Here is a 25,575-nt window from a genome sequence, read left to right as displayed (position 1 = left end):
AAATTTATGTGCTGCTGAATCTTACGTTAAACTAACCTTTCCTTTTTAAAAGCTAATAAGAGTTCCTCTCTGCTTTAGGCATTTTAGCTGCAATATAGCAATGCTTTAATACTTTATTTTCAATGCTGGATATGAGGAGAGCAGACATCAGGCTACTCAGGAAACTAGGTAGTAAGGGTTCCTGGGAAACGGCTTTTGAAGGCACTGGGGTCCTTCAGTGTTCACTTTTTGGGTACTACCTCTTAGGAACACAGGAGCAGGCAGTTCGAAGATGGTGGAAGTCAAGGAGGTAGGACAGAGGCTGAGTAGGAATCAGGAGAAAAAGAGAGATCCTGATCCTTCTACAGATTGGGAGGAAAAAAAGTATGGACACTGAAAGTGAGGTTGGGTGACATGGGAGGACTACAGAGATGCTGCTGGCCACTCTAGGGAATTCCAAATCAACTAAAAGCTGGCAAATGCTGTCCCAGTTCTCAAGAGGTCAAGAAAGAAGACCCTGGTAATTGCAGGCCTGTCAGTCTCACTTCAGTGCCTGGTAAAATTATGGAGAAGATTATTCAAGGAGTTATTGGAAAATGTCTGAAAGACAACACAGTGTTTGGACGTGGTCAGTAGAGGTTCATGAGGGGAAAGTCCTGTTTAACAAACTCAGTTTCCTTTTATGACAAGGTTGCCACCCGTCTAGGTGACCAAGGGAATGCAGCTGATACAATCTTTTTGGATTTCACAAAAGCTTTCAATAGTGTCTCTCACAGTATCGTTCTGGACAAAATGTCCAGCATACAGCTAGATAAGTACGTAATGTGGTGGGTGAAAAATTAATTAAGCCCAGCTGACAGGCTGGGCTTAAAGGGTTATAGTAAATGGGGTTACATCAGGCTGGCAGACAGTCCCTAGTGGGGTTCCACAGGGCTCCATTTTTGGGGCCAGTTCTCTTCAATGTTTTCATAAGTGACTTGGATGCAGGGCTCAGGTACATATTAAGTAAGTTTGCAGATGACACTAATTTATGCGGAGCTGTTAGCTCCCTCTTAGGGTGGAGAGGCCTTGCAGAGAGATCTGGACAAATCAGAGGGCTGGGCAAATCACTAATAACATGAAATTTATCAAGAGCAAATGCTGGATTCTGCATCTGGGATGGGGCAGCCCTGGCTGTACGTACAGACTGGGGGATGAGAGGCTGGAGGGCAGCCCTGCAGAAAGGGATCTGCTGTTCTGGTTGATGTCAAGTTGAACATGAGCCAGCAGTGTGCCCTGGCAGAGCCAGAAGGGCTGACCATGCCCTGGGGTGCGTCAAGCACAGCACTGCTAGCTGGTCAAGGAGAGCGATGGTCCCAATCTGCTCTGTGCTGCTGCAGCCTCACCTTGAGCGCTGTGTGTGGGGTTTTGGGTGCCACAATATAAGAAAGATGTAAAATTTAGCATCCAAAGGAGGGCTACAAAGCTGGTGAAGTGCCCAGAGGGCAGGATGTGTGAGGAGCAGCTGAGGTCCCTTGGTTTGCTCAGCCCAGAGCAGAGCAGGCTGAGGGCAGGCCTCATGGCGGCCTGCAGCTCCCTCACCAGGGGAGCGGAGGGGCAGGCGCTGAGCTCTGCTCTCTGGGGACAGCAACAGGACCCGAGGGAACGGCATGGAGCTGGGACAGAGGGGGGTCAGGATGGGGGTTAGGGAAAGGCTCTGCACCCAGAGGGTGGTCGGGCACTGAGACTGGTTCCCCAGGGCAGTGGTCACAGCACCGAGCTGTTGGAGTTCAAGAAGCGTTTGGATAACGCTCTAAGACATAGGGTCTGATTTTTGGATGGTCCTGTGTGGGGCTGGGAGTTGGATGCAGTGATCCTTGTGGGTCCCTTCCAACTCAGGATTTCTATGACTGTATTTATGATATATTGATTTTATTATGATATTATGATTTATTCTGCTTTTAGTTAGCTGGGATTAACTTGTTAAAGCCATGTACTTCATGTATCTTCTTCACTTATATTGTGATAATGGAAGTTGTTCTACAGAGTGATTATTTTAGAGATGCTATAGTAGGTGTTTAGTCTAATGTGGTTTGTATTTCTTCGGTGTTTGCATAGAAAACATAATGAAGTGGGAAAGAAGCAAGTAACCTGTCTGATTGTAAAATTATTAATAGGTCAAGTTGATAAAATCAGGGTGAAAGCACTGAGGCAACTAGACTAAAATTTCTAAGCACCTTTAAAAGGACAAAGTGAGTTCTCTCTCTGATATGAAAAACTGTAAAAAAAAAAAAAAAAAAAAATGGAATCCATGAGGGGAATATTCTGTTTTTTGTGGGTTGCTATAAAGGAATTTCCATTTTGCAAAAATGGATGTGCAAACCTCTTTAGATGTTTAGCAGTGCTACGGGAGACCTTTGTGTAGTCATGCGTCCTTCCATTTCTTATGAAGGAGGAGCGTGTGTAATTTGGAAAGGCACTAGTGCATGTGATAGAATCACACAGTGTGGTTCTTCTATTTATTTTGGAGTACAAAATAATACTGTGTGGAACGTCTTGTTTTTCTGTCACAAGTTCAATTGCAGGCCATGCTGGAACTGAATAGAAGTTACAAAAAAGCCCTGTGAAACTAGGTTTTGTAGCTCTGGGAGTGTGCTTGTATGAGTGCGTGTCAAGTAGCAGCAGCTACTGTGTGAGCTGCTATTTAGGGACATTGGGAGTGTGGACCAGCGGAGAAGGAAAACAATTATTTGGAGAACATGTCAGTTTGTTACCAAATCATCTGTATTGTGGATGTACCAATTTAATTTAGTATTTTGATCATCGTTGGTTAAGGCTTCTTAGTGTTTATATTGTAATTGTGTCAGGAAGCATCTTTCCAGAAAATTATTACAGCAGATTGCTGCCTCTTCTTCCCATTATTGGCTCTTCCGTTTCAGCTTCAGGATTCTTACAGACCCTATTTAAGCATAGGTAAGGCCCTGTGTCATCTTCCTTTCTTGGTAGATAGATCCTTGGTGTTTGGTGATCTCTTGTTACTGCTGCTAACTTGAGGATCTTGGCTACTCAAAGCGTGCTCCAAAATGCTGTGTTTTTAAAACAGTTTATCCTTTCTGAACATCAGGTTGTGGATTATTGATGAGAATATTTGTGTGAATGTGCTTGTAGGTGTTGGTATCTGTACAGTGGCAAAGTCCTCAACTGCAGCAAGACCTCTGGCTCAATTATTAGCTTTATACTTCTAGAAGCCAACATGAGCTTAATGTAACGGAGTTATACGAAGTCTTTTCCACTTCAAACCAGCAAACATTGCCTGAATATTCTGCTGAAGTTCACAAGAATTTGGAATTTTAATACCCAAACATACAAATAATACAACTTCTAAGTAGGACAGGATGAGAAAAAATGGACTATTAGATTTGCAACATTTGTGGTTTACTTCATTTCCTCAATATTTTAACCAGCGACTGATTTTTTTTTTTATTTATTTCAAGATGGGCCGCAGCTTCATGGTTCAAGGAATAATTAGAGCTAATTTTGCTTAATTGGGATTGGACTTCCATTTTTTAAAGACATACGAGTTCTGATGGCACTTTAATATTGAGTCAGATATTCTATTCTCAGCAATCCTCAGACTGATCTGCGTGTCCCTGGGATTCTTCCACCTACTGATTTGAGACCATCTGTTTATGTGTTCCAGTCTCGTTTTCTTTCAATGCTGGTTTGTGGTGGGGCTTCTTTTGTGCTTTTGTTGCTGTTTTGTTTTTAAACTGTGAGGGAATGCCAGTTAATGTTTCAATTCCAGCTATGCTAGCTGCTCTGGCAGACTGGTGGTCTGTTAAGTGACACATAAGCAGTTAAGGTTAGGCTGGAGCTGGAGTAATATAAGAAGTTACCATCCCCCGCTGCTGGCTGTGTTAAATGAGTTGAACGGGCTGTCTGCCTCCTGAGAGCTTGACGTTGAATTTGTGCTTCCACTGCATGAGGATTTATTTTATTTATTTTTTTTTTTCACACTTCTTCCACTCCCTGTCCCGTCCCCTGCCATATTATGCTCTTCCTTTTGGCCACGATAACTTGAGGATGCTGTAGTAAATTCTTCTCTTGGTATGACTACTGATGTGTTTATAGAGAGCACATATAACATATCACTAAGTCTTTTGTACAGATCCATTTCCTATAAACAGATTTGTGTCCTCCGTTTACTTTGGAAACTTGCCTCCTTACAGCATCTCTCGAAAACATGGTTGCATTTCTTTCTTACCTTGCTTGCCATAAACAGCGCTTCAGACTGAGATGCTGGTTGGAATAATAGTCCTATTAATAATGAAAGCTTTTATATTTTAAATATACTCTTGCTAAGTAATCTTTCACAGTCAATTCCTACCACTGTACCACTCCAAAAGATGAGGACTAGAAATTGGCACAGGAGAGTGGGCTGCTTGTGCTCTAAATGGCTACACTAAGATACATGGTTTTTATATGTTTAAATATATGCTTCATTTTTTTCTTAGCAACCAGTATTTCTTAGTAAATAGCATATCATAGCTCAGTACCTTCCTTCAGACTGATAAATATCTGGGACTAAGTTTTTATCATTACAACTGTATGATGCTGCTTCTTTGCATGTGATACATCTATTGCTACTTCAGTGTGAGAAAACTGTGGGTATTTTTCTTTTCTTACCAATTTAATAAGTAAGTATGTACTAGTCTGCACAGCCTAGACAAGAAACTAAAGTTCAGCTACGTTGTCCCCACATAAATCTGGAGCCCTTTGGTTAGATTAGTGCCATACCTTATTTTTCGTTTTCTTCCCTTGATTTTACTTGATTCATGTTGCCAAGAATTGCTTGATTCATGTTGTCAATTGTTTAAGGTAATGGTTTTTCAGCTGTGGTTTGTGAATTCCTGGAAAACACTTCACAGATTCTGTGAAAACGGAAGTAAGATAAGGTGGAAAAAAAAAAAAAAGCCCATTGTTGGTAGTTTTAAATCCATCAGAATGATCCAAACCACTACTGAAAAATTTTATAGGTCTACAAACATGAATAATTGGAAGTGTCTTCTATAACTTATGCTGCAGTGTCATAGGATTTAGGTTGTTTTGATCATGGGCTCTGTCAGTCTGGAAAAATACCTAGCTAAGAGTTTGAGCCTTAACAAGGTCAAACCCTGAACTCTTCATTTCACTTCTCCAGCGTTCTCTGTCTTCTTGATAACATCGCTCATCTTTTCTGTTGCTAAGCCTTTAATCCAATGATTGTCTTTATACAGATCTGTGGCCAGTCTTTTGCATTACATTGAGATGAGCTTGATTTTAAATACCGTATTCTCCTGTTTTTATTATCACAGCCTCATCTCTCATATCTTGATTTTTCTCGAAGTATTCTATCCCCTTTCTCTGCAAACTCGCTATCCCATTTTATCACTAGAATATAGAGTGCTGACCGTTTGGAGAATGTAAGTTTTCAGTAGTGTGCACGAGGTGGTTGCAGCTTGTGCTGTCCAGTGAAGATGGTGCAGTGTTTATTTGTTCCTTTGTAATAGCAGTCGCTCTGTCTAAGGATTTAGTACTGTCATTAACAGCTGTAGTGTGCTTTTTCTTAAAGTGTGCTCTCTTTAAGTAAAGTTCTTCCTTAATTTCATGGAGTTGATTCTCTAAATTAAAATTCCACTGATATGATTTAAAAAAAAAAAAAAAGCTTTGTACACGCTTCAGTTTTGGTGGTTGCATTTGGATAGGAAACTGGCCAGAGGTTCTAATACTGTTTTTGCTATGGCAGAAAGACCTTTTTATTTTCACCTAAGCAAAAAAAAAAATAAAAATAAAATAGCCCTAAATCTGTCTGTAGAGGTGAGAGATACAAAATGATTTCCTCCACACTGAAAAACTAGAAGTAGAATACTTCACTTACATATATTCTTGCAGATCTAGTTTCATGGATAATGTTTCAGCTAATTCATGAAAAATCAGGTAATTACAGAAAAGGAACTATACCTGTCAGTGGTTGTGTTGAGAAAGCATTCTCTTTGTGCAAGGAATACTTTGTAGGTGTGCTTCCTTGTGCAGTCACTGTGCTACTAAAACAGCACAAATACAAACATTTTATTTGTAAAAGGGAAATTTCTAGATACTGTTTTGCTGTTCTGTCATGGTTAAATTAAAATCAGATCTGTTTCACTTGTGTAGTTGGCTTAAAGGTTTAAAAAGGATATTCCAGCAGGCTGAATAACCTGCTTCCTTAAGCCTCCAAAAATTAGATTTTCGAAGAAAAAGGATGCTAATTGTTTTAAAAATTCATGTAATAGTAATAATGATATCATATTATGTCATAAACTTGAGAAATTGCTCTGAATTATGAAACTAAGAAGTCGTGATTAAAATGATGTGCAATTGCTGCTCACAAACAGCAGCGCATTAAATTCCCAACTGAGAAAGTAAGTAATGTTTTTTCTTTTTCTGTACCAGAGTGTGCACGAAAGAGTCCCAGACTGTAGTAGCATGGCTGTTAGCCTTAGCTGTATTCCAGACATTTGATGTCTTAACTTACATGTAGCTTCTGCTTAGCTCTGTATTCTTCCCCATGCAGTGTTCTCCCAAATCCATCAGACTCCTTTTTTGATTTTTTTTTTTTTTTTTAACCTTTTCTCTTCAGATCCTTTAGAAGCCCAGGTTAGCCTGTCCTACAAGCTTGCTTCTGTTTTTCTCCTATTTTAATTGGATTGCAGTTGATATTCCTTGCCCCGATTTACGGATTGAAGTGGCCAGATTTTGATGATTTTTCCATTTGTAGATACAGTGCTTAAGCTCTGACTTGCCTTTTATATTGGCATGGTGAAAATATACATCAGAATGCTTTTTTAATAATGCAAAGAAGATAGTACAGAAACTGGTAATGGTTTGGGGGCTGTTAGAATGAGCGTTGAGCTATTGCTCACTTTAGTAAAAAGTGGTGGAATATCTCAGATGTATCGCATGAAGATAGTAATGCTTATAAATATTTGAAGTGATCTGAAGATAATGATTTTTTTTGATTGGTGATAAAAAATAAGCTTTCATTATGCTGGGAAAGGCTTGATTGTACTCTCTAGTTGTGTTTTGAGATCTGTCACTCAAGCTGAGTGGTTTCCTTCTCTGGTGATTCTCACCAGTGAGTTCCTTAAAACATCTGGGGATGCCTGGGGAGGAGTATCCACAGGCACTAGTAGGTGCTGGGGGGCTGGCCAGCTGCAAAGCAGCTCTGAGAAGTAGCTTGGGGTGCTAGGTGTTCAACATGCTGACTTTGAGCCAATAATGTGCCCCTGTGGCAGAGAAGGCAGATAACCTTCTGGGCTGGGTTAGGAGGTGTTGCCAGCAGGTGATCCTTCGTCCTTGTCCAGCTCTGGTGAGGCTGTATCTAGAGAACTGAGTTCACTTCTGGTCTCCTTAGTACAGGACAGACATGGAGCTACTGGAGAGAGTCCATCAAAGGGCTACACAGATGCTGAAGAGACGGGAGCACCTCTCCTCTGAGGAAAGGCTGAGGGAGCTGGGACTGTCAGCCCGGAGAAGAGAAGGCTCAAGTGCAGTCCTGTCAATGTGTGCAAATACATGGTGGGAGGGAATGAAGAAATGTTAGCTGGGCTCTTCCTGGTAGTGGTCCCTGACAGGACAAGAGGCAATGGACACAACAATCATGGAATTCAATCTGAACACAGGGAAACACTTTTTTTTTTTTTTTTTTTTTTTTTTTTTTAAAAGAAAAAAGTGAGGGTGGCCAAGCACTGGAACAGGTTGCCCAGAGAAGTTGTGGGGTCTCCTTCTTTGAAAATATTCAGAACCCAGCTGTGTATGGTCCTGGGCAGCCATCTCTAGCTGACAGTGCCACAGCAGAGCGGTTCCTAGAACCACAGCATGGCTGAGGCTGGCCGGGACCTCTGGAGCCTGCCTGGTCCAGCCTCCTGCTCTAGCAGGAGGTTTATAGGAGGCTTACCTGTTGTCTTCTGATGGGGGTGTCCCAGGGAACAAACCCCAGTGGTGTTGAACAGTCTGTACTTGCAGCAGGGATGTGCTCAGGCTGTGGTGGTCATGTTACTGTGAACATGTATTGGACTTCCATGCCGTAGTTCAAGGGAAGTAGGGGGAATCAGAGGGGAACTGTAAAGGTAGCAGCAGATGCAGTTTTAAATAAAAGCTACGCAGGTGTCCTGATGTTCCTGGAGGAAGAGGTGCATGGTGACAAGATCCAATTGCACTGTTTCGTATCGTCAGCTCTTGTGAGCAGTTTCTGGTTTGTCCCAACGTTTTGTTGACTTCCCTCCCACCCTTTCTTTGGTTTTATATTTGGTGGATGTTTATCAGTTGTTAACAGCAATGGTCTATGCCCTGTAAAAAAAAAAAAAAAAAAAAAAAAAAAGATTAAAAAGCAAGTAACTTCTTGCAATAAAAGAAGAAATACAGTCCCACAATTTTAAGCTCTTCAGCCTTGATAACACTTTTTTCTTTAATATTCCCTTTCCTACATTTTGAAGTTGAATAGTTGAATTTCCATAGCAAAAAGACAGTGAGTAGTAAGTGTCTTGCTGACAGGCACACTAGTATTTATCAGCTGTGGTTCTCCGTTATGCTATTTGATGTTAAGATCAAACTTGAAACTGGATTACAAATTAACAGCTGTTTTGGAGCACTTTGGAGGATGGAGTAAATGGCATGGGAGATAGGGAAGCCCAGCAGAGGCTGCAGTTGCTTTAATGCCTCCCCATAATGGCTCTACCCTTCAGCTGTGTGATCATGTATCAGATAAATTATTTAGAAGATAAAGAAAAAGCACAAAATACACATCATTGTAGTTCATCAGAAGAGTACTGATTTTTTTTTCTACGTGGCTGAAAACTGATGCAGATCCAGTAGAAAAGACAGTAGTGCCTCATTGCCTCATGATATGTTAAAACAATTACAATCAGTGGTGAAGGCAAGAAGAGTGAAATAACAGGCAAGAGAGTAGCTTGGTGTTTTCACCAACCTGATGAAATTCCCCTGTATGTTGGTTAAAAAAACTGGCAACAGGCTGAAACAATTTCAGAGCTATAAGGAATTATCTTGGAGACTTCACAGATGTATGAAGTTCTAAAAGACCAATATAAAGCAGATTAATAAACAGCTCCTGAATTAAAAAAAATGGATGAAAAAAGATTTGATGTACTTTATAGACTACATTTCTAAACGTACTTAAAAAAAAAATCTTTTATAAATCAAGGTGGTAAGTTAAACAAGGTGGATTTATGATGAGCCCTGTCTGGGTGTAGTGGTTTAGCCCAGCAGGCAGCTCAGCACCACGCAGCTGTTGGCTTCACCTGCCTGCCTCAGTGGGAGGGGGGAGAGAACGGATTAAAAAGTAAAACTCATGGGTTGAGATAAGGGCAGTCTAATAGGACAGAAGAGGGGTGTGTGGGGGGAATACAAATAAATAAATAAATAAATAAATACACGAAACAAGTGATGCACAATGTGATTGCTCACCACCTGCTGACCACTGCCCAGCCAGTTCCTGAGCAGCCCCCCAGCCAACTCCCCTCAGTTTTATTGCTGAGCATGCCACCAAGGCCAGCCTGGGCCAGCTGTCCTGGTTCTGCCCCCTCCCAGCTCCTGGTGCACCCCCAGCCTGCTCACTGGCAGTGTGAGAAGCTGGGAAGTCCTTGGCTCCGTGTCAGCACTGCTCTGCAACAGCTAAACCATCAGTGTGTTACTAAGAATACTTTTCCTCCTAAATCCAAACACAACGCCATTCCGGCTACAGTGAATAAAATTACCTGTCTGTAACCAGGACACTGGGAAACAATACTTGGTCACTATTAACAGTTACCTGAAACTCATTTTCAAAAATTATGGAGGAAGATTAGTACTTGCCCAAAATGCTAAGTGCTAAACTTACTCTGAGTGAGATGATGGTTAAGTTAGGACCCAGCTCCAGCTGGCTGTGGACCCAGCCTGTCCTTCAATTTGGCTTGCTGTGAACTGAAGCAAGCCCAGAATAACTTGTAGTAGATCAGCTAGGAGTATAAGAGATCCCTACATTTAGCCTTGGGTCTGCTCTGGGAAACACGCTGAACTTCAAACAGGTGCAAATCAGAAAAGCTAGTGTTGCCCCCATCTACTCTGGCTGGACTGTAGCCTTCCTGTAGTTGAATATTTTTGCCTTGCCTTCCAGCTGCTAATTTGGCTGCTCCTGTTGTAATGTAAAGGGGGTTTATACCTGTTGAGAAACCCACTGTGGCTACGAGCTGCCAACCGGCCCGCTGCCAGACGGCCGATGCCGGGAGCAGCCGTGGTTGTGCATCTGGATCTGTCCTAGGTCCTGAACCGCTCCATCTCCGCAGCCGTGTTTTCAGAGAGAGGATTGAGGTTGGAGATGAAAATGTTTGCAGGTGATGCAAAGCTGGGAAAGATTGCAAGTATTACTGAAGATGACAACCTCAATAAAAGTTTAGCTCCAAGGGAGAGCAACCAATGTGCACAAGTGTAAAACCAAAGTGAATGCAAGTTAAGGTAAAAGTATGATAGCTTCTACACATTGTATAAAATTATGAAGTGAAGGTATCGTGCTGTTGGAGTGGATTTTTTTTTTTTCCCAAAATGTATGACAGATTCGTTTCTGTAGAAAACCTGAAGTAATGGTTGGCCTTTTGTTTGTAGCTGAGGACTGGGGGAGGGGGGTTCATCGTCTCTTTTCCTGAAAAGCTAGGTATGACTATAAGACAGTGAAATTCGTGTCAGTGATGTAAATGATCTGTGGTTTGAGCTGAAGGAACTGAGACTGTTTAATTGGCAGAAGACTTTTATTTCTCCTGAGAACTGAAATAGATTCAGGCTGGTCATGGAAAAAGAGGAAAATAAACTTTTTTCTACCATAAAGAAATAAAATAATAAACAAACAAACAAAAAACAAAACACAAAACAAACCAAAACAAGCCATGAAATTGTCATAAGGGAGATAAAAACCTCACAAAGAGCTTGATTAAGACCTCACAAAGACCTTTCTAGTAGGATTACCAAAGACATGTTGACAGCATGATCAATAGTATTGGCAGTATATTGGCAGTATTTAATAACTTCATAAGGAAAACACCTCTCAAGAGTCTCAAGAGTTGTGGGTTAACCTTGGAAGGCTAAGCAACATGCAGCCACTTGCTTGTTCCCTCACCTCCAGGGGGATTGAGCAATGAGAAATGGAGAGTAAAAGTGAAAAACAAGCTAACAAAAAAAGGCCCCCTCAAAAAAAAAGAAAAAGCAACAACACCCTTGTGTTTTGATGTAATTGGCTAATTATTGAAGGAAAAGTGAAAGAACAGAAAGAAAACAAAAGTGACGCAAAGGCAATGACTCACCACTCCACAGGTTGACCCATACTCATCCAATTACTGAGCACGAGATAGCTAACCTCCATGAACCCTTTATTTTCCCTTTTTTGCTGCTGGGCATGTTGTTATATGGCATGGAAAACCCTTCAGTTAGTTGGAGTCAGCTGCCTGGTTCTGTCCCCACCAACCTCTTGTGCACCCCTGATCTATTCAGTGGGAGCCTGCAGGGTTGTCTCTCACTACTCAGTCTCCCAGCTGCTGTTGCATAGCAGATTTTTTTCTTTCCCCTTTCTGAAATCTGCTCTCCCAGAGGCCCAACCAGTGTCACTCGCTAGCTCAGCTCTGGCCAGCAGTGAGTCACTTTTGGAGCCGGCTGGAGCTGGCTCTGATCTGGCCTGGGGTAGCTGCTGGGCTCTACTCACAGATGCCATCCCTGCAACCACCCTGGTACATTGCCACGTAATCCCAATATAACGTTCAGCTAACATTAGTGTGTTATCAGCATCGTTTTGGTTCCAAATCTAAAGCACAGCGCCATATGAGCTGCTATGAAGAAAATTAACTACATCTCATTAATGTAGTTATGAATTAAGTGGAATTTGACTTCCTGTGCTGGACCAGGGAATGGAAAAATTAACCTTTTTGGTTCCTTCCTAGACACTTTTAATGATTCTAGACTGTTCTCCACTTGTCAAATTATGTTGTAGATTGTCTGTACATTTGAAGTTTGAAAAGTCTTGTTAAAGGTCCTGTACACACTGTCCACATCACAGAATCACAGAATGGACGAGGTTGGAAGGGACCTCTGAAGATCACATAATCACAGAATTTCTAGGTTGGAAGAGACCTCGAGATCATCGAGTCCAACCTCTGACCTAACGCTAACAGTCCCCGCTAAACCATATCCCTAAGCTCTACATCTAAACGTCTTTTAAAGACCTCCAGGGATGGTGACTCCACCACTTCCCTGGGCAGCCCGTTCCAATGCCTAACAACCCTTTCGGTAAAGAAGTTAAAGCAGATCATCCAGTCCAACCCCCCCTGCAGAGCAGGATCACCTAGAGGACATTGCACAGGATGGCATCCGGGCGGGTTTTTAATATCTCCAGAGAAGGAGACTTCAAAACCTCTCTGGGCAGCCTGTTCCTGTGGTCTGTCACCCTCACAGTAAAGAAGTGCCCCCTCATATTCAGCCAGAACCTCCTGTGCTTCAGTTTGTGTCCACTGTCTTTTGTCCTGTCACTGGGCACAACTGAAAAGAGACTGGCTTCATCCTCTCAACAGCCTCCCCTCAGATATTAATACACATTGATGAGGTCTCTCCTCAGTCTTTTCCAGGATCCGTTTTCTTTTCCATTGATCCATCTGCATCAAGCAGCTCTCGATGTTGCATGTAAGCATGTTTTTTGTCATGCATTTCCAGTACCCACAGGTATTGGCTATATCCAAGATAGTGTATGTTTGATTCAAGTGATTGGCTTGTCTTAATATAAGCATATACTTTAGGTGTGGTGGTATACTTTTCATCCCTTGTTTTCTTGTTAGCTTTGCATAGTACCATAGTTTTCATTATGCTAATTCCCACAGAAGTCTGCTTTTATGCCTAAATTTGCTGTGTTTGCCGATCCAGATGGTGAACAGATGAAAAGCTCAGTATGTCTCTACTTGGAAGCATAATCAGAAACATAGCAAGGTACCAGGAAAATGCTAAACAATGCTAGAAAAAATGTACTCATTCCATAATGTACAAGCACAGTTACAGAGCAGTCAAATTTTACTTCAGTATGTAAACACAGGATCACAGAATGGTTGAAGTTGGAAGGGACTTCTGCAGGCTGTCTACTCCCACCTTTCTGCATAAAGCAGTCTTTTTCTGCAAAGCTACTTTCCAGTCAGTTGGCTGACAGCGTGTACAGGAGTGTGGGGTTATTCCTCCCCAGATGCAGGACTTTGCATTTCCCTTTGTTAAACTTGATGACATTGCTCTTGTCCCATTTCTTCAGCCTGTTGAGGCCCCTCTGAATGGTGGCATAACCATCTCGTGTATCGACCACACCTCCAGATTTTCTGTTATCTGCAGTCTGGCTTGAAGTTGGACTCTGTCCTATTATTCACAACCCTATGATGCCAGCAATTTGGCCAGTTTTCAGTCCACGTTTATTTAGATTGTACTTCCACAGTTTGTATGTGGGAGTGTTGTGACTGACAGTGCCAAAAGCCTTACCAGTGTTGAGATAAACAATATCCATTGCTCTCCTGTTACCTGCCAAGCCAGTCTTTTTGTTGTAGAATGAAAGTTTGGTCAAGCGTGATTTCCTCTTCATAAATTCAATCTGACTGGTGTCACTTTCTTGTCCTTTGTATGTTCATTTCAAGGATTATTTACTCAATCAGTTGATGAAGCTGACAAACCCGTACTTCTTCAGGTCCTTCATCACCCATGAAGACAGGAGGAACGTTTGTTTTCTTCTGGTGGTCAGGAACCTATGCCAGTTATGACCTTTCAAAAATTGTTGAGAGTGGCATTGCAGTATCAGCAGCTAGCTCCCTCAGTACTTGTAGGTATATTCTGTCAAGTCCTGTTGACATGTGCATGTCCACTTTATTTAAGTGTTCCCTATCCTGATGCTCCTCCACTGAGGGTAAGTCATCCTTACCTTCCCTCTGGCCTCAGCGGCATGTGGTTGCTGAATTCTAGTCTTACCATTAAAGATGGAGGTGCTCAAAGTCTCTTGTGACCTGGTCCTTACCCTGTTCAGCATTGGGCTCACGTTTTCCCTAGTATTCCTTTAGTTACTTGTACTTTTTGTCCTTCATATCCCATGCCAGATTCAACTCCAGGTGAGCACTGGCTTTTACACACTCATCCCTGAATGCTCAGGCAGTTTCTTCATTCCTCCTGGGTGACTTGACTCTGCTTTCATTTCTCCCGTTCTTCCTGTGCTTCCTTTTTACGCTTGAATTTTGTCAGGGGCTAATTGTTCCGCCATGTAGGCCTCACGTCACCTTTGCTTGACTTCCTGCATGTGTGAACAGGCTGTTTTCGAGCTTGGAAGTTGAAAATGAACTCTCCTGCACCCCTTTCTCTGGGAGGCCATACCCCCATGAGATTCTTCAGAGTAAACCTCTGAACAGGCTAAAGTCTGCTCTTATGAAGCCTAGGGTTGTAATTCTGCTTTTGCCTTGCTCCTTTGTCACAGGACTCCAAACTGCAGTGTCTTGGTGTTATTGCAGCCATGACTGCCCCCAACTTTAATGCACCCAACTGGCTCTTCCTTGTCTGAATGCCAAGTCCAGCAATGTGCCTTGCCTCCTTGACTCCTCAATTGTCTGTGTCACTAAATTACCACCCAGGCACTCTGGAAACCTACTGCGTTGCTTGTTCCCTGCTGTGTCGTCCTTCCAGCAGATAGTAGGATGGTTAACATCCCCCATAAGGATCAAGGCCTGTGAGGTTTCTTGTAGGCCTCACCAACTTTTTCCTGTTCAGGCTGCGTGTAGCTGACACCCAAAATACTGTCATATTGGTCTGCTCTAATCCTGACTGTTAATTTCTCAACTGGCTTTAAGAGTTGTTGAGAACATTGTCAGCTATTTTGTCTCTTGTCTAGATCGTGAAAAGGACAAGGACAATTCACTTGCATTATGCAACAACCATGATAAATGTTCTGGTGAAGTTTGGATGTGGGAAGATAAAGGAAAATCATCAAACTAAATGGTAGAAGTGTGAAAATTGTGTTTGCAACGTCTTTTTAGGTATAAATTAAAACCTTCCAGACTAAAAGGAGTACTGAAGTCATTGCATTTTCTGGGCAGTCATTTTATATTGATGCAACTTGGTTTACTCAAAATAATCTTCTCTTCCTTATCTCTCTTACAAATAAGTCTGTAGTATTTTAGCTCTTCAGCAGTGACTTAGGAGTAGTGGTGCTTCTGTGTGCTATTGTGTGACTGTAAAGATAAGGCTTTGAGAAAACTATGACAGTCAGGTGTTGTAATATGTTTATTTAAAAAAGAAAATCACAAAGGCGTTTGGACTTCCTGCAAATCCAGTACCACCCTGATGGTTTGCTGGGTGGAACTTGAGGTAAATAACACTCAGTGCACAAAACAAATTTGAGAAGCAACAGAAGTTTTAAGTTCATCAGTACTATTAAGCCTTGGGGGAAGTGCTCTAGAGTTCGCATTTCCTCAGGTTTTTCAAACAGAGTAAGATCAGTGGTTTTGAGGCAGTCGAGGAGCATCCCCCAAGCAATGCAGCAAATACTGCAAACGCTAGCTAATGCTACTTCTGATTTGAAACCAGATGAGCTAAACATGCTGTTACTTCCTTCCACTAGAGATGCCACAAAGCTGAATGGAAGTTGCAGTTGTGTCATTTAAAAGCCCAGCAATCTGTTGCCACTTTTTTTTTCCTTTTGGTTTGAGACAATTGCTAAATATTTGTGAGTTGAACATTGAGAGTTGAACATCTGTGTGATTTTATGTCTTTGCTTTTATTTTCAGTGGATTTTTCTCTAAAGGCTGTAATAGCACCGCTTACGCATTCTTTGCCACAAACATTTTATTGTCAAGGTCTCCTCATGTTCTTTAGTCGTTTGATTTCCTTTGTGGTCTAAATCAAAACTAGTAATTTAGTCTCAAATGCTAAACAGTTTACAGAAAACCTGCCTAGGTCTTGCTGATAATCAAAGTTTGGTTTGTGTGTGATGCTGATAAACATAATCAATAGCTGGCTTGAAAGTTAAAAGCCTTTTCTCACTGGAATTAGACTGTTAGCAGGGAGTTTCAGGACCTTTGCACATGACAGTTTACAGCTATTTACAATTGTGAACCAAAATTTAATTAATAATTCAGCTAGAAAATCCAACCGAACCAAGCCATATCAGGTGTTGTTAATCTTCAGCCAGTAGAAGAAACAGGCAGATAATTAATGCTTGTGGTTTTGAACTGGAAATGACTCATAATCTTCTTAATGTTATTTTTCATGAAAATATTTGACCACATATTATCTCTCCTATCTCAGTATTAAACCTCCTGTCACAATGGCATGTAACTGTAGAGCTGTGAATATCATGTATGTCTTTGATATATGCAGGTAAATTGTAAACAGCTGGTATGAATACAGAAACGTCTATAAAGTTAGTGTTGATGGGTGTTTTTGTTTGATTATTTATTTTTAATAATTAATTGCTTACTAGTTCTGAAGTTTCTTTTGAATGCAAGGTGAAATTATACTTCCTGCAAAAAATGTTTGAATTTCAGTATCCTTGAGATTTTGTTTTAAGAAAAGAAAACCAGGAAGAGAAATGCGGATTTTCAGTATGGCTTTTCTATACCCAAGTAGTTTGCATGCAGGACTTTATTTAAGCCTAAAACTTGCAGAAAATAATGACTACAGTAGCGGAGTGACTAGGAAAAGCTTGCATTTGCAGCATCTATAATAGTTGATGTATGAATGTGGGAGGTCACAGCACCACCGTTTGGACTCTGAAAGAGGAAATAAGCCCATTGCTGATCTTTTCACTCACTAACTGAAGAAGACATTATCTAGGTATTGTTGACAAATGAAATTAGTCCTTAAAATGGCAAAGGTTTTGTCACTTTGGAGACGAACCCAGTCTTAGAGAGGAGAAAAAGGAGGTTTTATTTTGAGGTATTTATTGATAAATACAGCCAATGAGAAAAATAGGCACCAAAATAGGGACAGCTCCTGTGAAATATTTACAAAATGGAAAGGAAAAAGTGCTCGTGATGTTTGCAGATTTTAACAAATTTGGAGACTTTACAAGGCTTTTGGCAGGCAGGATTAAATTGGAAATGTCTTGGCAAGTTGAGTTACTGTCCTTTTTTTTTTCTTTAAAAAAAAAAAAGAATAAAGAGAAAAGCCCTTTTGAAGTTGGCTCTAGTAAGTGCAAATTGTACTGAGCAGTTTTATTGTACTGAAAGGCGTAATTAAATGTACAACTAGGTAAAGAGTAATGCAAGCTCAGTTTGAAGGTTTGCAGGAGAAAGTTTTCATGTTATTGTGGGTTCTGTGAAGCTGGCCAGGTAATACCTAGAATACAGTTAGGTGTGACCTTGGAGGCATATGAGGCAACTCTTCCTCCTCTGCTCAACAGTGAATAAATAAGTACTGTCTCAGTTTTAGTCAGTGTGGTTTACATTTGGTATTGGCTAAGAGAGTCCACAATAAATCCGGACTTCTGCACCTGACTTTAGAATAAAAGTTTTATAAGAGGGTATTTGGTCCAGAGAAGATTGAGTGACTACAGTGTTGTGTTTGACAACAGAATAAGGAAGAAGAACTTGTCCAGTATAAATATAACTAAATAGTGAAACAGACTATGGAGGGTGGTTGTGGAAATGCAGACATTAGAGATTATGTGGATTGTTATCCCTCCTTACTTCCTCTTAAGTACATTGGGCAGACTCTTATACATTGATCCTTTACCATTGAAGGGACCTTAGGAGGTCATCTAGGTTCTCTTCATAAGCTTTAACATACTGTATTTTTTTCCCCCTCAACTAAATTGCCTCTCTTAACTACCAGGATGATGGTAGTTGTTCCTTTTTATATACAAGACTCAAAATTTATAAGAAAAGTGGTGAAGCGATTTGTTTTTGCAGGAAGTGTCTTGAAGAAGTGTGCGCCACCCTCTGAGTGTTAATAGATGAAGGTGGGAAAGGTGATGAAATGTCTAGTGGGCAGCCTTTTGGGGATACTCTTTGCAGGGTTTCTTTGATCTTGTTTTGTGACTGGTGAGTGTCAATCAAACTGCAGTTTCTAGCTGTTGCCTGCTGGACCACAAGAGGTGTATCCTCTTGAAGTCTGAACACTGTATAGGAGAGAGTTGTAAGCAATATGCTTCTAGTCCCTCAACTATTGTTCAGAACAAAGTTGTTCAAATAACATATCACCCTGATTCTCAGTCTCTTTCCAGTTTGTTCCCTGAAATTGAAACTAGTGATTTTCAGACTCCATAGCTTTATTTCTCCAACTAATCTGCACTGTAAACCATTTGAGTAATGTTTGAGTGGCATAGAAGAATGTTAGTACCTGCTGCTTAAAGTCCAGTCTAGAACGAGCTGTGTGCTGCACAGATAACATCTGCCTGTTCTGCTGAGGGCTCGTAGTCTGAACAGAATAGAGAAACATAGAGTAGGTTAAAACGCATACATCTCAACCAGAGTTTTTTTGGAGGTGGTGGCAAATGTCTGTGTGTGTGGTGTCTCTTCTACTTTCGTGTCTTTTTTTTTGTTGTTTGTTTGTTTGGTTTTAATTGGATAATAGAGGAGAAAAAGAATGTGATAGGAATGAGGTGTGGGCAGAAGAGGGTTAGAGGAGCGTGTGTTAGCTGGAGCTGTAGTATGAAAAGATGGAAATAAAAAGTCTGTAAGTTGAGGGTAGGGAAAGAACACACTGAAGTTTTAAAAGTGGCGTGTTCAAACGTTGTAGTTTCCTTCCATCGCCTGAATGCTCTGCCAAATGATGCATCTGTGAAGTTGTCTTTTTGTATAGGGAGGCTTGAATCTTTATATCTGGTAAAGCCTTTACAAAAGGTGTGTGTCCTGGTGTGAATGTTCTGGTTTTGGTAGGACCAAAACACATGTTCTGGTTCTGATGTAACCAGTTATGAATCATTAAGTATTCTAATTTCTAGCATCGGTATGGTACTAATGGGCTTGTAACAGAAACAGTAAGGTAAAAAGTATGAAATGGAGGGTTGTTCTTTTTTCTTGCCCTAGCAAGTAGTCTGCTTAAAATAAGGAGAATAAAGGTTCTCGATCCAGTGGAGCATTAGGAAAGCACAATTTTAAAGACGTCTGTACACTGAAATTTTGACTGTATTGGTTCGTATTGCTTAGGAGAAAAAGTTTTAGAGGACTTACCACATATTTTTATTTGCTGGTACTGCTGTTTACCATGGGGAAAGGAAGGAATTTTAATTGTAATTATGTTTTCTGCTTTTTTTTTTTCAGGAGTAAGAAACTTTTTAGCAAGAAAAAATTGAAAAGGAAACAGAAGACTAAATTAAAAGTAAAAACACGCAACAAGGTACGTGTGTAACTAACTTCTAAAAGTTCTGACTGAAAAACGAAAGTAATTTCAGTTGAGAGATGTGAGAAAAATAGCAATTCATTTGTTTTGAAAAGATAACAGTCCAGCTTTTTTTTGTCTCTTTACTGCATTCTGTGTGACCATGATACCAATGTTAACCTTTTTATTCCATGCCGAACATTAGTAGCAAATGCAATTGGATATGACCAGTGTTTTGTTTCCCCAATTCCTAAACTGTAAATATAGCTAAGAAACATGTTGGTCTTAAAGTTAAATTTTAAGAGATGCACGTCTAGCCAGGAGTTAGAGACTAGTGCTGTAAAGTTCTGTCCATATTGGCTGAAGGAGAAAGGGAGCAAGCACATAGTGTCTACATAATTCAAAGTTATCCTTGAAAATTCCTCTGTAGTGGAATAGATGATACTTAACAGTTTGTATTAATATTTTCTCCTCTGTTCATATCGCTTTAAACAGCTGGGAGCAGTACGGTGAACTTCATCAAAATGTTTACATGCTTGACTTTTTGCAGAAGCCTAGGCAGAAGTAGCAGTAGTTTGTAATACTGCTTTGCTGTACATGTATTCCTTCTCTATTAGAGAACTATTATTTCTTCATTAAAGGCAGAGTTTTGGAGGGATTTTCATGAAGGTTTACTGTAGGCATGGAGGATTATTCCTAGGTTTCTGCTGTAGTCAATGAGGTGAAAGTAGCTCTTTTCTAGAATGGTTCTGCAGGACACTACCACTGAACTATCCGGTGAAAGCACTTTCTAGTCAGTTGAATGCCCCTGTAATACAACTAAACTGTAGATTGCATTGGCCATCTTATCCGTCTTTGCCAAACCTCCTGCAGTTATTCTATCTCAAGACGGATGACTTTGGGAGGGTGAAGCAAGCACAATATCTCTTAAGTTTATATTGCCTTTTTGGATACTTACCAGATTGTTCTGCTTATCTCAACTAGTGCAGCTCCAGACCAGGGTATAGAAGAGACTTATCTTCAACACTTCTTTTGTCAGTACTGTACAGTGACGTGTTTCTAGTTCAAGCTAAATTTTAACCTCTTTTTCTGTCACTGTGAAATTAAAGTTTTTAGCCTTCATCGTTTTTATCAGACCCCCTGTCAACACAGAAAAACAAATTACAAATTAGAAGAGACAGTGCAGAAGGTGGTTAGTCTTTGTGTGTTGTCTGGTGACAGAAACTTGTGCTTTTAAAGGAAGGTAACATCTTTGATCACTGTTACTCTATAGAGGGAAACTTGTTTTTCTGGATAGTTGTTCCCTAGTTGAACTACTAGTTAGGAAGCTAAATCCAGAATTACTGTTCCCCACAAGCTTCATAGTCCAACATATTTACTGGATATAGTTGCATTGGATAAATGGATTCATAGGATCCTTTTTGAATGGCAAGAGAAGACATGAGCGTAATGATTAGATGTGAAAGGTAAATAAATCAACTAAGGTAAATATTTGTTGCTTTAAACACACTTTTCAATAATATGGCAACATTTTCAATGTCTTCTCTAGCACTCGTTGTTTCAACCTCAAGAGGGCATCCCTTTCTAAAAGATGCTTGAATTGTTCAAAGAATTTGGTTAGGTTTTATGCTCTGTGTTACACACAGGTTAGATCAGATGGTTATTTTAGGTTTACCATCTTTAACAACAGATTAACTTTCGTCTCTTAGCTTATAGTCTATTTCCGTCACATCTGAGAATAAACCATTCTTGCAGTTCAAGAGGAAGGAAATAAATTCATGAGAAAATAAGCTATGTCAAGATTTCATCTTTTGGTAAATCAGATTGTTCAGGTGGAAGACAAATGTAAAAGAAACCAAAGGGTTCTGGTTTTCCCAATTCTTTCCTTGCGTGTTCTAGAACATCACAGAGGGCTAACTGAGAAGAGCACTTGTGAGTCTGGGCACTCCATTTTATTAAGAAAAACATTTAGGCTGCCTTTCGACCTCTTCTGCATAATGCACCCTTTTTTAGCAGGAGCTATACATTTACAAGGGCAAATCACACATCGGGGTATGGGTTTCTGTGCTTCATTCTCCCATAAGGTAGCCTTCTGTCTTTTTTTGGGAAAAAGTAACAAAAATAATTTTTCACCTTGATGTACTAAGGCCATGTTTATGATTCATTACTTACATTGGCTTTGCAATTCCTCAGACTTGCATTTAAATTTCATTATTTAGTAGGCCAGATTTGAATTCTTATTTCTTCAGTATCTTTAAAACTTAAGAGGAAGACTTTCCTAATTTTATCCTAAGTTTATGAAGCATGTGGTCAGCTTTCTTTTTGTTTACCTAAAACATAGAAAGATTTTGTGAGGAATTTAACTAGGTTTATTGACTTCACAGATTCACCATCTGTTCCTCTGAAAAAAATGTTTAAGTCCTTCTGACCACTGAAATGACCTTTCATTACTGTTTTCATCACTTTGTGTGGTTTCAGCTGAGATGTCTTCTTTGAAGTTTAATGTTACACATTTTGAAAGAATAGCATTTTGTTTAAAAATACTCTTTTCCAACCAATATTTAATTTCATATGTTTTGACAAAACAGAAGATGTGACAAATATTGTGTATCTCTTAATTTTTACAGTGCATGTTTCATAATATATCTCCATATAAGAGTTGTAGTGATAACAAGTGAAACAACAAAGGTTTCATTTCAAAATGTTGCACTTTTCATTGAAAAGTATAAATCTGCTTTTTGGTCTTGGAGCTCCATTTTCTTTAGGGCAATGATAATTTCATACTCTGGGAAACCAAATGCTTTGGGAAGGAAAAATGTAAAGCCTGTCTATCATCTTGTCTTCAACTTGGACATCCTAGAAGCTGTGCTTCTGGTCATTCTTAGACTTAGTGAGTGCTTTGGGTTATAATATTAAGTAATTATGTAACTATAAAGAAAAAACACATTTAGAAATTCAGTGATAGCTGCTCTTTACCTTATCTCTAGTGTTACAAAAAGACATCTCATATATTTGTGGATCCCGGTACACTTAAAAACAAAACATGCTATTTTATTTTTTTTTGTCTTGAAGTAAAGAGTTCCATAGTTAAAGATCATTCTTCATTGAATTCATAGAAGTTTGTTGACATTCTGGTTTAATATGCAACTGTTTTCCTTCACAATGTAGAAGTATTTTCACAGAATCACAGAATAGTTGAGGTTGGAAGGGACCTCTGGAGATCGTAGAATCATAGAATCATTAAGGTTGGAAAAGACTTCCAAGATCATCTGGTCCTACCATCCCCTACCACCAATATCACCCACTAAACCCTGTCCCTAAGCTCTAGGTCCAAGTTTTCCTTAGACATCCCCAGGGACACAGTGATACCATCACTTCCCTGGGCAGCCTAACCACACTTTCTGAGAAGAAGCGTCTCCTAATCTCCAACCAGAATCTCCCCTGGCAGAACTTATGGCCATTCCTGCTAGTCCTATCACTAGTTACCTGTGAGAAGAGGCTGACCCCCAGCTCCCCACACCTTCCTTTCAGGTAGTTGTAAGAGAGCAATAAGGTTTCCCCTGAGCCTTCTCTTCTCCAGACTAAACAACCCCAGTTCCCTCAGCCGCTCCTCACAGGACCTGTGCTCCAGGCCCTTCACCAGCTTCGTAGCCCTTCTCTGGTCACAGATCATCTAGTCCAGCCCCTCTGCCAAGTAGGGTCACCTAGAAGACGTTGCACAGGATTGCATCCAGGCGAGTCAGTGAATTTTGTGTCAATGAAATACAGCATCGTTAAAAGAATTGTCCTAACTAAATATAGACTTTATTACTTCTCCTTGAGAAATGCTAAACTTTTGTGTGCTTGTACATTTACTTTTATTTCAGTCGTCTTTTTTTTCCTCTTAAATGAAAGACAGTAAACTGTTAAAGTCATAGTTTTCCTTCAGTTTTAACTTATTTTTACAACCTAACAGCTTGCTATTCAAAAGAGGATTTATTTAGTAGAGTTAAAAGGCCAATGGTTTTAAACTGAGAAAACTAGGTAGTGTATTTCAAGATGATTCTTAAAGGGCATTATTAGGATTGTGACTATATTTGTCAGGTGTCTAACAGATGGACTATAAAGTGCTTCTAGTTTCAAAGAATTTACAATTCTTAGAAACAACGTGTTGGGGGGGGAGTGGAGATACAAGTAAGACATAAACAGCGGGTCTACATCATAGCTAGGAAATTAAGTCTAGTTCTGAGTCATTGTAGTGCTATGCTGTCTGTTCAGATGGAGCAGGGGGTTGTGGAGAACTGTACTGTAGTAAGGTCTGGATAGGAGGTTTTTGTAGCTATAGTTTGTGTACTTCTGTAGAAGAATGAGACACTAAACAGAATGGCGAAGGTGTTTTTACTATTTAAAAGCTAAAGCATTACGTAGGAAACTTTTTAATAGTTGTAAAGTATTGAGAATAAGGAAGGAGTTTTATTTCTGAAAATTAGTCAGCTTATTATTAATAGGCAAGAGAACAAGCATTGGTATTTTATCTAGCACTGTAATGTCTAAAATTATCTGTGCTGGTGAGATGATTTAGTCAACCTATTTCAAAAGAGGTGCTGTAAGCTACAGAGCTACAGAACTCAGATGTGTTCCAGAAGTTAAGTTCTGGAATAAAAGTTAGGCTGAACTGACAAGAAGGAACTGGAAACTCTTCACAGATGTTGTTAATTGTAATGCATGATACTAATCAGATCAGTGGACTTCAGATAGAGATCTGCCAGATAACTCTGATATTTTTCTTTTCCTGTAACTGTTTATCAGTTAAGTAGGAAGTGCATAGTAAATGCACTTTTTTTTTTTTTTTTTTTTTTTTTTTTAAACCTGGTAGATTCAAGTGAATTAACTGAAAGCTGATGTTGGGTATTTGCCTTATCAGCAGTTGCAAAATCTTAGGGTATGTATATGAATATTTGACATAGAAAAGAGTCATGTTATAACCATTTAGTTTTCTGATGCCAAATTAATTTTAAAGAATATAATTGTTCTGGTTTTGGCTCTGATAGAGTTAATTTTCTTCATAGTGGCTGGTATGGTGCCGTGTTTGGGATTTAGAAGAAAAATAGCGCTGATAACACACAGATGTTTTAGTTGTTGCAGAGCAGTGCTTACACAGAGCCAAGGACTTCCCAGCTTCTCACGCTGCTGTGCCAGCAAGGAGGCTGAGGGTGCAGCTGGAGCTGGGAGGGGACAGAACCAGGACAGCTGGCCCAGGCTGGCCAAAGGGATGTCCCATAGGGTGTGGTGCCTTGCTCAGCCATAAGACCGAGGGGTTTGGCAGGGGTTTGGCAGGGCAGGTGCTGCCCTGGCATGGGCTGGGCATTGATCAGTGGGTGGTGAGCAATTGCACTGTGCATTACTTGTTCTGCATGTATATTATTATTATTTATTATCCCTTCCTTTTCTGTCCTATTACACTCTTTATCTCAACCCACAAGTTTTACTATTTTTTCGTTTTTTTTTTTTCTGATTCTTTTCCCCATCCCCCTGGGTGGGAGTGAGCAAACGGCTGGTGCTTAGCTGCCTGCAGGGTTAAACCACAAGAGAAATAGCTCGTTGTCATTGATACCAATCTCAATCTGTTTTGGCACAGTTTGACACTGGAGTAACACAGCATGCTGTATCTTGAATTCTTCCACTTTTTAATATCACGGGTTTTTAACAGCAACTTTATTAATTTCTTTCTGTTCATGTTGAACAAGAACTAAGCTTATCTTGCTTTTCCATCTCTAGTACCAGAAGTTTTGCTGTGCTCAAAAAATATATATCTGTATTTACTTTATTTTTTTAACTATATATATATATATATTATTCTTTTTACATTGCTTTTGTGAATTACTTCTAACACTGACATGGGTAACATAAATTAACAGTGTTGGATAAAACAGCCTGCAGAGTAAACCATTGCTTCTTTGTGTCTCAGCTTCTAATAATTTTGTAGTAATAATGAAAAGGAAGGATATGCAAATATATACCAGTGCAGTTAGAATTATACCACAGTCAAAAATAAAAGGAAAATTGTATGAACTACGAAATATCTTGAAGTTATTATGAGTTTTAAGTTTTGTAACATATGGTGCTAAAATGTTCTGATTTGGAAGGCCTTGTTATTTCTGTTAATAATTAAAACATATGTCCAGGTAAAAATGTATTATGAATCATTGCTGAATTTGACGTTCAAAGTTGTGGCTACCATAGAAAAATAAACCATTC

The 25,575-nt window shown here is 39.9% G+C and overlaps 1 protein-coding gene across 18 annotated transcripts in view; it reads left to right on the top strand.

Moving 5' to 3' along the window:
* The window catches only part of MYCBP2 (MYC binding protein 2), a 193,651-nt gene that overhangs the window by 4,942 nt on the left and 163,134 nt on the right, over window positions 1–25,575 (top strand). For all 18 annotated transcript variants that reach the window (XM_084527321.1, XM_084527308.1, XM_084527311.1 and 15 more), the window contains exon 2: window positions 19,281–19,356. In XM_084527321.1, the coding sequence (XP_084383447.1) occupies window positions 19,281–19,356 (76 nt within the window). The remainder of the gene's footprint in view (window positions 1–19,280; window positions 19,357–25,575) is intronic.

This window comes from Aythya ferina (assembly GCF_964211825.1).
Source record: "Aythya ferina genome assembly, chromosome: 1".
NCBI classification, from domain to species: Eukaryota; Metazoa; Chordata; class Aves; order Anseriformes; family Anatidae; genus Aythya; species Aythya ferina.
This window is presented reverse-complemented; position numbering and strand designations above follow the sequence as displayed.